Source organism: Bison bison, unplaced genomic scaffold, assembly GCF_000754665.1.
Source record: "Bison bison bison isolate TAMUID 2011002044 unplaced genomic scaffold, Bison_UMD1.0 scf7180017864485, whole genome shotgun sequence".
In the NCBI taxonomy this organism is placed as follows: Eukaryota; Metazoa; Chordata; class Mammalia; order Artiodactyla; family Bovidae; genus Bison; species Bison bison.
Genome location: NW_011495045.1, coordinates 4,079,875 through 4,092,259, shown reverse-complemented (window position 1 = coordinate 4,092,259; position 12,385 = coordinate 4,079,875). Strand labels below are relative to the sequence as shown.

Genomic DNA, 12,385 nt, shown 5'->3' with positions numbered 1-12,385 from the left:
ATCGAGGAAACCAGAATTGAAAGAGACACGTGTACCCCAATGTTCATTGCAGTGCTGTTTATAATAGCCAGGACATGGAAGCAACCTAGATGTCCATCAGCAGATGAATGGATAAGAAAGCAGTGGTACACATACACAATGGTGTATTACTCAGCCATTAAAAAGAATACATTTGAATCAGTTCTAATGAGGTGGATGAAACTGGAGCCTATTATACAGAGTGAAGTAAGCCATAAAGAAAAACACCAATACAGTATACTAACGCATATATATGGAATTTAGAATGATGGTAACGATAACCCTGTATGTGAGACAGCAAAAGAGACACAGATGTATAGCACAGTCTTTTGGACTCTGTGGGAGAGGGCAAAGGTGGGATGATTTGGGAGAATGGCATTGAAACATGTATAATATCATAGGTGAAACGAATTGCCAGTCCAGGTTTGATGCATGATACAGGATGCTTGGGGCTGGTCCACTGCAATAACCCAGTGGGATGGTATGGGGAGGGAGGTGGGAGGGAGGTTCAGGATGGGGAACACGTGTACACCCGTGGTGGATTCATGTTGATGTATGGCAAAACCAATACAATATTGTAAAGTAATTAGCCTCCAATTAAAATAAATTTATTTTTAAAAAAATAAAATAAGTAGGTCAAGTCAGTATATGAGCACCATGGTAATCACAAACCAAACACCTACAATAGATAAAAAACACTAAAAACAAAAAAAGTAATACAAACATTCCACTGAAGAAAGTCATCACACCACAAGAAAAAAAGCAAAGAGAAGAAAAAAAGGAACAGCGAACTACAAAACAACCAGAAAACAAGTAACAAAAAGGCATTTTTGTTATCAATAATGACTTTAAATGTGATTCGAAAAAATACATCAAAAAAGTAGACTGACTGATGGGATTCAAAATCCAAGATCCATCTATGTGAACCTGCATGAGACTCACTTCAGAGCTAAAGACACAAACAGCCTGAAAGTGAGGGGATGGAAAGAGATATTTCATGCAAATGGGAAAAAAAGAAAGTTGGAGTAGCAGTACTCATATAGATCAAGTAGACTTTAAAACAAAGCTATTTAACAAAAGACAAAGACAGGCATTATTTTATAATAAAGGGATCAATACAAGAAGAAGATATTATAATGATTGACATACATGGACCCAATACAGAAGCACCTAAATATATCAAGCAACTATTAAAAGACATAAGGGAGAAACTGACAATACTACAATAACAGTTGGAGATATTAACACTCCACTTACCTCAAAGGATAGATCGTTCAGACAAAATTATTAAGGCAACAGTGGTTTAAATGGTATAATATACCAGGTGGGCTTAATAGATAGCCACAACACACTCAAAAATCCCTGCAGATGGTGACTGCAGCCATGAAATTAAAAGACGCTTGCTCCTTCGAAGAAAAGCTATGACAAACCTAGATAGCATATTGAAAATTGAGACATTCCTTTGCCAAGAAAGGTCCATACAGTCAAAGTCATGGTTTTTCCAGTAGTCACGTGTAGATGTGAGAGTTGGACCATAACGAAGGTTGAGTGCCAAAGAATTAATTCTTATGAACTGTGGTGTTGGAGAAGACTCTTGAGAGTCCCTTGGACTGTGAGGAGATCAAACCAGTCAATCCCAAAGGACATCAGTCTTGAATATTCATTGGAAGGGCTGATGCTAAAGCTAAGTGCCAATACTTTGGCCACTTAATGCAAAAAGCCAACTCATTAGAAAAGACCCTGATGCTGGGAAAGATTGAAGGCAGGAGGAGAATGGGACAACAGAGGATGAGATGGTTGGATGACATCACCAACTGAATGAACAGGAGTTTGAGCAAGTTCCGGGAGATGGTGATGGACAGGGAAGCCTCGTGTGCTGCAGTCCATGGGGTCACAAAGAGTCAGACAGGACTGAGCGACTGAACAACAACAGCATCCTCCAAACAAAACACCAGCAGAATACACCTTTTGATGTACACGTAAAACATTCTCCAGGATAGTTCACATTCTAGGCCAAAATACAAGTGTCAACAGATTTAACAGGAGAGAAGTTATATCAATCATCTTCCAATCACAACTATATGAAACTTGAAATCAATTACAAAAAGAAAAATGGGAAAATCACAGACATGTGGAGAGTAAACAGTGTGCAACAGAAAACCAATGGGCTGATGAAGAAATAAGAAAGTGTCTTGAGATAAATAAAAATGGAAACAGAATGCTTCAGAATTTATGATATGCAGCAGAGTAGTTGTATGTAACTTCCCTGTAGCTCAAATGGTAAAGAACCTGCCTGCAATGCAGGAGTCCAGAGTTTGATCCCTGGTTTGGGAAGTTCCTCTGAAGAAAGGAATGGCAATCCACTCCAGTATTCTTGCCTGGAGAATCCCATGGACAGAGAAGCCTGTCGGGCCACAGTCCGTGGGGTTGCAAGAGTCACACACGACTGAGTAACTAACACACAGAGTTGTATGGGGAGTTGACATCAGTACAGGCCTTCCTCAGGAAACAAGTAAAATCTCAAATAAACAACCTAACCTGTTTTGGGCTCCAAAATCACTGCAGATGCTGCAGTCCTTCGGGTTGCAAAGAGACAAACGGACTGAGCAACTGAACAGAACTGAACTGATACATAGTGTCAGGTCATCTGCAAATAGCGATAATTTTACTTCTTCATTTCCAACATGGATCCTTGTTATTTCTTTTATAATTGTGTGGCTAGGACTTCCAATACTATGTTAAATAGAAGTGGTTAGAGTGGGTGTCTTTGTCTTGTTACTGATTTAAAAGAAAAAGCTTTCAGCTTTTCAGAGTATTTATGGTGTTAGGTATTGGTCTGTCATAAATAGTATTTATTATGTTGAGATATGTTCTCTCCAGATATGGGGAAAACTTTGATGAGTTTTTTTTTTTTTTTTATCATACATTGATGCTGAATTTTGTCAAATGCTTCTTCATACAGAAGATACACTACTGAGGTGATCATGTGATTTCCATACTTTGTTGATGTGGTGTATTGCAATGATTTACTTGCCCATTTTGAACCTATTGAAGATGGATGATATGGCTGGATGGCATCACTGACTCGATGGACGTGAGTCTGAGTCAACTCCGGGAGTTGGTGATGGACAGGGAGGCCTGGCATGCTGTGATTCATGGGGTCGCAAAGAGTTGGACACGACTGAGCAACTGAACTGAACTGAAAGTGTCTATAGTGCTCAAAACAGTCTACAGATTTAATGTAGTCCCTGTCAAAATACACGTGACAATTTTAACAGAACCAAGCAAATAATCCTAAAATTGATACGGAATGACAAGAGATAACATAGCCAAAGCAGTCTTGAGAGGACAACATGATAGGGGTATCATGCTCCCTGTCAGACTAAACTTCAAAAGAGTACAATACTATTGTGACTACTCTGTTACTCTGTATATAAACAGTGAGGAAAAGTGTTACTAGGAAAACCTGAGAGCAGGATATAAAAGAATGAAATTAGAATATTCCTTCACAACGTATATAAAAACAAACTCAAAATGGAATAAAGACCTTAGTGTAAGACTGGAAATCATAAAAATCTATAAAAAAAATTCTATAAAAAAACCATAAAAAAAGAAAATTCACAGAACACTCTTCGACGTAAATCATAGCAGTATTTTTTTGGAACTCTCTCCTCAGGCAAAAGAAACAAAAGCAAAAAAATAAACAAGTGGGACCTAATTAAACTTAAAAGCTTTTGCATAGCAAAGGAAGCCATTGACATAATAAAAAGATAATCTACTGAATGGAAGAAATTATTTGCAAGTGATATAACTGACAGGTTAATATCCAGATGAGGTAAATAACATCAGGAAAACAAACAACCCAATTATAAAATTGGAAGATTAACCAAATAAGAAAAAATTCAAAAAAATAGTTCAAAAAGAATTCCAAAAAAAAGACATTTTTCCAAAGAAAACTTATAGATAGCCAATAGGCACTCAATATCACTAATTATTAGGGAAATGCAAATTAAAACCATGATGAGGTAGCAGCCCACATCTGTCAGAATAGCTGTCATCAGCAAGAACACAAATAACGAATGCTGCAGAGGATATGGAGAAAAGGGAACCGTTGTACACTGTTGGTAAGAATAAACTGGTGCTGACAGTAAGGAAACAGTATGAAGATTCCTCAGAGAAACTAGGACTTGAACTTCCATATGATCTAGTAATTGCACACCTGGGTTTATATCCAAGGGAAATGAAAACACTCATATGAAAATATGTAATACATTGACCCCAATATTCATTAGCAGGTTTATTTACAATTGCCATGATATGGGATCTACCTAAGTGTTCATTCACAGATGAATGGAAAAAGAAGATGTGGTATGTATATACTGTGGAATGCTACTCAGCCATAAAAAAGAATGACATTTTCTCATTTGCAATAACATGAATGGACTTGGAGGGTATTGTGCTTACTGAAATAAATTAGATAAGGACAAATACTGTGTGTTATCACTTCCATGTGAAATCTAAAAAGTAAAATGGATATAACAAAACAGAAACAGACTCAAAGATACAAGAGAACTGATGACAACGTTGGTACCAACTATTATTTAAGAGGTACCAACTATTATTTAAGAAATAAATAAGCTACAAGGATATATAGCACAGAGAATATTGTCAGTGTTTTATAATTTAAAATGCATACAGTCTATAAAAATGTTGAATCACTATTCTGTACCCATGAAACTAGTTTAATATTGTTAGTCAACTATAGTTCAATTAAAGAATAAGGCATGGGCTTGAGTAAATATTAATACTGCTTTTGCAAGCACTATATTTAATCTGAGCATTATTGATAATAATGGAGATCTCACATTTATTGGAAGCCTGTTAAGTATTTTTCTAGAAAATTTTACCCATATAACTGTTCTGTTGTATAGATAGTATTTTTCTCATTTACAGAAGCTGTTTCTTAAAGAAATTAAGTGACTTTCCCAAGATAACAAAATTAGTAATTAGTTGAGCCCACATTTGAATGTAGGTCTATCATATGTCAAACTCCATGCATTTAATCAATATGAATCGATCAAAATTTCATCCATGCTGTCTCTATAACTTACCTCTTTTTTTAATGGATGTTATACAAGATTCCTCAACCAGTTAGTGTTTGTTCTGTTTTGTTTTTTGCATCAGTCTTTCTCTTGTGATGAGTAAAAGGATCTAACTAATTACTCATCTAACTAATTAAGAAATGATATAGAATGTTTAATGAACTGTTGATCTTTTAAAACCATATGCAAAGATAATAAATGCAAAGCTGTTTCTGAATGTGTTTCCCTTAGGAAAAATTTATTGTGGTGGGAATATTTAACATTGAGATCTACCTTCTAAGCAAATTAAGGGTACAGTACAGTATTGTTCATAGGCACAGTGTTGCACAGCAGCATCTCTAGAATTTATTCATCTTGCATAAATGAAAATGTGTATTCATTAGTCAGCAGCTCCCCGCATTCCACCTTTCCCCAGCCCTTTGCCACCTATATTCCACTTAGGTTCTGTGAGTTTGACTCCCTTAGATACCTCATATAAGTAGAATCATTGTTCTTCTCTGATTGGCTTATTTTACTTAGCATCATGTCCTCTGGGTTCATCCATGTTGTTGCGTATGATAGGATTTCTTAAAGCTGAATACTGTTCCACTGTATGTATGTGTCGGTGGACATTTAATTCATTTCCACATCTTGTCTATTGTAAATAGTGCTTCATTGAACGTGAAAGTGCTAATATCCCTTCTAGATCCTGATTTCAGTTCTTTGATAAATATACAGAAGTTGGATTGTTGAATTTTTAAGTACTGTCTACATTTGTTGGGGATATTAAAGAGTATGAGTGGTCTAAGTTAATTTTGTGAGGGCGTGAACTCTTTCTCCTTGACATAAAGAAAACGTATATTTGAGGAGATAATCATTACTGTTGAATACTGAATCATTACTGTTGAATACTGACATCAATATAGGATCACTGACTTGATGGGCATAAATTTAAGCAAACTGCAGGAGACAGAGGAGGATAAAGAAGCCTGGTGTGCTGCAGTCCATGGGGTTGCAAAGAGGTGGACTTGACTTAGCGATTAAACAACAAATAAAAGCTGCCATCTTGCAAAACTTTTACCACAATTTTTCAGGAAATTGCTGATTTATACATGTATATATATATATATATGTATATCAAACATTTTAATATACTGACAGATCCTTCTTAATATGAGATAATTTATTCTTTCTGAAATAGCAACCAAGAAGTAGTTCCCTGATACACTAAACCTATGTCCTCCCTATCACTTCTCACCCCTGTATGCAGGATTGAGTTGAACCCTGAATCAATTACTTTTTGGAATAAACTAGGTTATTTATTTATTTATTACTCAGTTATAAATAACTGAGTTATTTAGTACTTAATCATATACTTAGTGAACAGATCCACTACCTTATGTTCAGTATTGCCTCAGCTTATCTTCAGGCTCCATTTGGAAAGTGCTTTCAGTCCTTAAGTTGATGCTATAGAAATAAACTCAGGGGGGATAAATAGTTGGCCAACTGCCACATATTTATTTAGTCAAAATAAGTGGATTTTAGTGAGTACAATAATACAGGATGATTTAAAAGTCTTTCTTTGGATAAGGTATTTTATTTACTCCATTTCATGCAGAATGTTGACAATGTTTGCCTAAAATTGTTTTGAGTTTATTGTCATTCTTTTCCATATTGAATTAAAACAACTATTAATATTAAAGCTGGATGCAACCTTAAGGACCACTTTTGATATTCATTAGAAAGGTAAATTAAAATTTATTTTCCTATAGAATTGTGTCTTTACATTTTTTAAAACAATGTTTGAGCATCACTGTATTTAGAAAGAAGCTGATACATCCCCTGTGTTAAGATCCTTACAGCACCTATTTGGAATATACAAAAAAGGAAATAAAAGGGCTTCCCAGGTGGCACAGTGGTAAAGAACCCACCTGCCAATGCAGGAGACACAAGAGACACGTGTTTGATCCCTGAGTTGGGAAGATCCCCTGCAGAAGGAAATGGCAACTAGCTCCAGTATTCTTGCCGCAGAAATTCCAGAGACAGAGAAGCCTAATGGGTTACAGTCCATGGGGTCACAATAAGTCAGGCACAACTGAACATACACAAGGAAATGGAAGTAGTTATTTCATACTCTCTTAAACCATCACTATTCTCATATTCTATTTCCTGAAAGAAATATGGAAGTAATGATGAATTCTCTGTAGGTCAAAAAGATGAGGAGAAAAAAAGTTCCAATTATTAATTCATTACTAATAGGATTACCATCAGATACTTATGGAATATAACATGTTCTCTACCCCAAAATGTATTTACTAGAACATCTCCATCTTGGAATAGAGTGAAATCTAGAATTCATACTTTTAAATTTCTATTGGAATAATCTAATACTATTAAAAATTGAAGTGAAAAATCTGAAGAAACACACTGTGACCCTAAGGTTCTCCATCTGAATATAAATTGAAATGCTAGTTTTAAATATTTTTAAACTAGTACCTCTAGCTTTATGGACATAAATGTTCATGAGATTTGTCCCCCAAGTCCATAAAAAAAGAGTCCCCATCAGAAAGCCTTGTAGGTAAGGAGATTTAGAAGAGTAAGTTTTAAAATTTAGGTCATACCTGAATGGTCTAGTGGTTTTCCCTACTTTCTTCAATTTAAGTCTGAATTTGGCAATAAGGAGTTCATGATCTGAGCAACAGTCAGCTCCCAGTCTTGTTTTTGCTAACTGTATAGAGCTTCTCCATCTTTGGCTGCAAAGACTATAGTCAGTCTGATATAGGTATTGACCATCTAGTGATGTCCATGGGTAGAGTTGTCTCTTGTGTTGTTGGAAGAGATTGTTTTCTATGACCAATGCGTTCTCTTGGCAAAATTCTGTTAGCCTCTGCCCTGCTTCATTTTGTACTCCAAGGCCAAATTTGCCTGTTACTCCAGGTATCTCTTGACTTCCTACTTTTGCATTCCAGTCCCCTATAACAAAAAGGATATCTTTTTTGGGTGTTAGTTCTAGAAGTTCTTGTAGATCTTCATAAAAATGTTCAACTTCAGCTTCTTCAGCGTTACTGGTCAAGACATAGACTTGGATTACTGTGATATTGAATGGTTTGCCTTGGAAACGAACAGAGATCATTCTGTCGTTTTGGAGATTACACCCAAGTACTGCTTTTCAGACTCTTTTGTTGACTATATGCCTACTCCATTTCTTCCAAGGGATTTGACCTAAATCCAATTCCTTATGATTATACAGTGTAAGTGACAAATAGAATCAAGGGATTATATCTGATAGACAGAGTTCCTGAAGAACTATGGACAGAGGTTCATGACATTGTACAGGAGGCAGTGATCAAGACCATTCCAAAGAAAAAGAAATGCAAAAGGCAAAACGGTTGTCTGAGGAGGCCTTACAAATAGCTGAGAAAAGAAGAGAAGCTAAAGGCAAAGGAGAAAAGGAAAGATATACCCATTTGAATGCAGAGTTCCAAAGAATAACAAGGAGAGATAAGAAAGCCTTCCTCAGTAATCAGTGCAAAGAAATAGAGGAAAACAATAGAATGGGAAAGACTAGAGATCTCTTCAAGAAAATCAGAGATACCAAGGGAACATTTCATTAAAGATGGGAACAATAAAGGACAGAAATGGTATGGACCTAACAGAAGCAAAAGATATTAAGAAGAGTGACAAGAATACACAGAAGAACTATACAAAAAAGATCTTCATGACCCAGATAACCACGATGGTGTGATCATGCATCTAGAGCCAGACATCCTGGAATAAGAAGTCAAGTGGGCCTTAGGAAGCATCACTATGAACAAAGTTAGTGGAGGTGATGAAATTCCACTTGAGCTATTTCAAATCCTAAAAGATGATGCTGTGAAAGTGCTGCACTCAATATGCCAGCAAATTTGGAAAACTCAGCAGTGCCCACAGGATTGGAAAAGGTCAATCTTCATTCTAATCCCAAAGAAAGGCAATGCCAAAGAACGTTCAAAGTACTGCACAATTGCACTAATCTCACACACTAGCAAAGTAATGCTCAAAATTCTCCAAGCCAGGCTTTAACAGTATGTGAACCATGAACTTCCAGGTGTTCAAGCTGAATTTAGAAAAGGCAGGGGAGCCAGAGATCAAATTGTCAATATCAATTGGATCATTGAAAAAGCAACAGAGTTCCAGAAAAACCTCTACATCTACTTCTGCTTTATTGACTACGCCAAAGCCTTTGATCACAACAAACTGTGGAAAATTCTTGAAGACATGGGAATACCAGACCACCTTACCTGCCTCCTGAGAAATCTGTATGCAGGTCAAGAAGCAATAGTTAGAACTGGACATGGAACAACACACTGGTTCAAAATTGGGAAAGGAGTATGTCAGGCTGCATGTTGTCACTGTGCTTATTTAACTTATATGCAGCGTACATCATAAGAAATGCTGGGCTGGATGAATCACAAGCTGGAATCAAGATCGCCAGGAGAAATATCAGTAACCTCAGATATGCAGATGACACCACCCTTATGGCAGAAAGTGAAGAAGAACTAAATAGCCTCTTGATGAAAAGTTACAGAGGAGAGTGAAAAAGTTGGCCTAAAGCTCAACATTCAGAAAACTAACATCATGGCCAGTGGTTCAGTCACTTCATGGCATGTAGATGGGGAAACAATGGAAACAGTGACAGAATTTATTTTCTTTGGCTCCAAAATCACTGCAGATGGTGAAGGCAGCCATGAAATTAAAAGACGTTTGCTCCAAGAAAAGCTATGACCAACCTAGACAGCCAGTTATAAATCAGAGACATTACTTTGCCAACAAAGGTACATCCAGTCAAAGCCATGGTTTTCCTAGTAGTCACGTATGGATGTGAGAGTTGGGCTCTGAAGAAAGCTGAGTGCCAAAGAATTGATGCTTTTGAACTGTGGTGTTGGAGAAGACTCTTGAGAGTCCCTTGGACAGCAAGGAGATCCAACCAGTCAATTCTAAAGGAAATCAGTCCTGAATATTCATTGGAAGCACTGATGCTGAAGCTGAAACCCTAATACTTTGGCCCCCTGATGCGAAGAACTGACTCAGTGGAAAAGACCCTCACACTGGGAAATATTGAAGGTGGGAGGAGAAGGGGATGAGAGAGGATGAAATGGTTGGGTGGCATCACTGACTCGTTGGGCATGAGTTTGAGTAAGCTCCGGTAGTTGGTGATAGACAGGGAAGCCTGGCTTGCTGCAGTCCATGGGGTCGCAGAGTTAAACAGGACTGAGTGACTGAACTCACCTGAAGGTTTAAGATAATAAAGCTGAAGAAAACTTCATGGAGACACAGACCCCTCCAGGTGCTTTGTAAGAATGGCCATGTCCACAGGACTTTTTATAGATACATAATGGTTATGAGCATAAGTAAGCTCAAGAGTCAACCCTGCTCAGGTTCAAATTCTAGCTCTGCTAGTTAATCTGTTGGACTTTTGGCAAATTACTTAATCTCCCTGTGACAACATTTTCTTGTCTATAAAAAAACTGTTTCAGGATTAAACCAATATGTGTAACGTGTTAACAATTACTGGTAAATGATAAGTTCTCAATACATATTGACCATTAGAATGAAAGTGTTTTTTACACTTTAGATAGCTCCTTGTTTTTTTGTATTAATATAAGGGAGTAGGCAGTCTTGACAGTTTATTGATCTAGGGAAGGCATTATTAGAATGCCGTTTTTCCAGATGAATAGATATACAAGTTCCCACATGGTATCTGATGTTTCTAATATAAAGAGAGGCCTGCATTTAAAAAAACAAACAAACTCAAAATGTATGAAGGCGGATACAGAAACATACTGTTCCTCCCAAAAGATTCATAGTTTCAATTTTATATTACCTTAAATAGCTGCCATCAAGAAGTAAGATTTTTACGAGAAAAAGTAAGATTTTACTTTAAAAAAATCTAATGATTTATAGCAATAGGGTGGAAAATATTGAAATAAAGAATGAAGCCATTATGCCACAAGGCACTTTTCTATTATATTTACATTGTTTGCCTTATGTGTGAAGTATAGATGAGGCTCTGAATCGAGATTGTCATTCATGTAAAGGCTCCTAAAACATTGTTTCAGTTTATAAATTCTACTGAAGAATTTTAGCTTTAAATATTCCATGAGGAATTTTAGGAATATGAAGTATCTTTGATTTTCATTTTAGCTTTTAGTGTTTCCATAATTGGTTCTGAATGGTAGAAAGTACTGAGGTTTCCTAAGGCATTCTCTTCATCCTTAACCAGTGCCTTCTAACTGTTTAAGTTTCAGGTCCATTATAAGCATTAAACCTGTAAAGTAGGTCAAGAGAATGATGGTTTCAATACCAGGGTTGTAAGGAGGATTAGGTAGAAATTCAAAAAGCAATTTCATTGCCAACTTAAAAGTAGATCATTTTCTGGGTATCCAGAGATAAATATCAATTATATCAACTCTACTTTAAGTATAATACTTCCTGGCCTCTTTTTTTCCAGTTTAGGGTCTATTTTTAGGCTATAGTTTTTTTTCAGTTTTAGCCACAATATAAGGGAAGTGGTAAGAAAAAAATCTTTAAAAAGGAAATTTAAAATAATCTTTGCTTGTAAAGACTAAAAAGTCATACAACCACTCAGTTGGAAATGCATTGTAAATTTCTCTAATTCCTGGTTATATTTTTAGTGCATATAAGGTGGAAATTTTATAAATATTTTAATAAAGAATGTTTATGTTCAGTTTTTACCGAGCCATTTATATATTTTTGGAAATAAATAAGTTATAAGTAATAAATGAATTAACTTTTTATAACAGCAATAAGTTTAAAATTGGGTTTTTGATCCAAATGCAATGTTCAACATATAGAAAATAAAATTGCCAGTTTATGGCTATTTGCTGCCATAAATGCAAGCATTAGGACCAATATGTCAAATGTTTCAAAGGCCTTTTTAGGCTAAGGTAACCGAACATGTTACAATTCACTGAAGGTAAAACAATGAATAAGACATTCTTTGCCCATGATTAGTAAAACTGTCTTCTTATCACAAGTACAGAAGTTCTCATAAAACAAATTTATGAGAAATTTGAAACAAAGTAACAAATTTATGAAAAATAAGAAACAAATTAATAAGAAATCCTATCTGGTTTTTCTCTTTCTAGATATAACAATAACTTTAAGATAAAAAATAAAATAAAATTAAGTGACATGTGGACAGCAAGCTGTGTGGATGAAGTGGGAGAAGGCAACACCAATGCCATGAAATCCTTTGTCTTGGGCTGGCCCACAGTGAACTTCGT

At 36.0% G+C, this 12,385-nt stretch overlaps 1 protein-coding gene across 2 annotated transcripts in view; it reads left to right on the top strand.

The window, feature by feature from the left end:
- ARHGAP20 (Rho GTPase activating protein 20) overlaps positions 1 to 12,385 on the top strand; it is a 195,270-nt gene that overhangs the window by 108,460 nt on the left and 74,425 nt on the right. The window contains exon 3 of one of the 2 annotated variants that reach the window (XM_010862859.1): positions 12,248 to 12,383. In XM_010862859.1, the coding sequence (XP_010861161.1) occupies positions 12,248 to 12,383 (136 nt within the window). Of the gene's footprint in view, positions 1 to 12,247; positions 12,384 to 12,385 lie in introns of those variants that run through there. The other variant, XM_010862860.1, reaches the window with a different exon arrangement.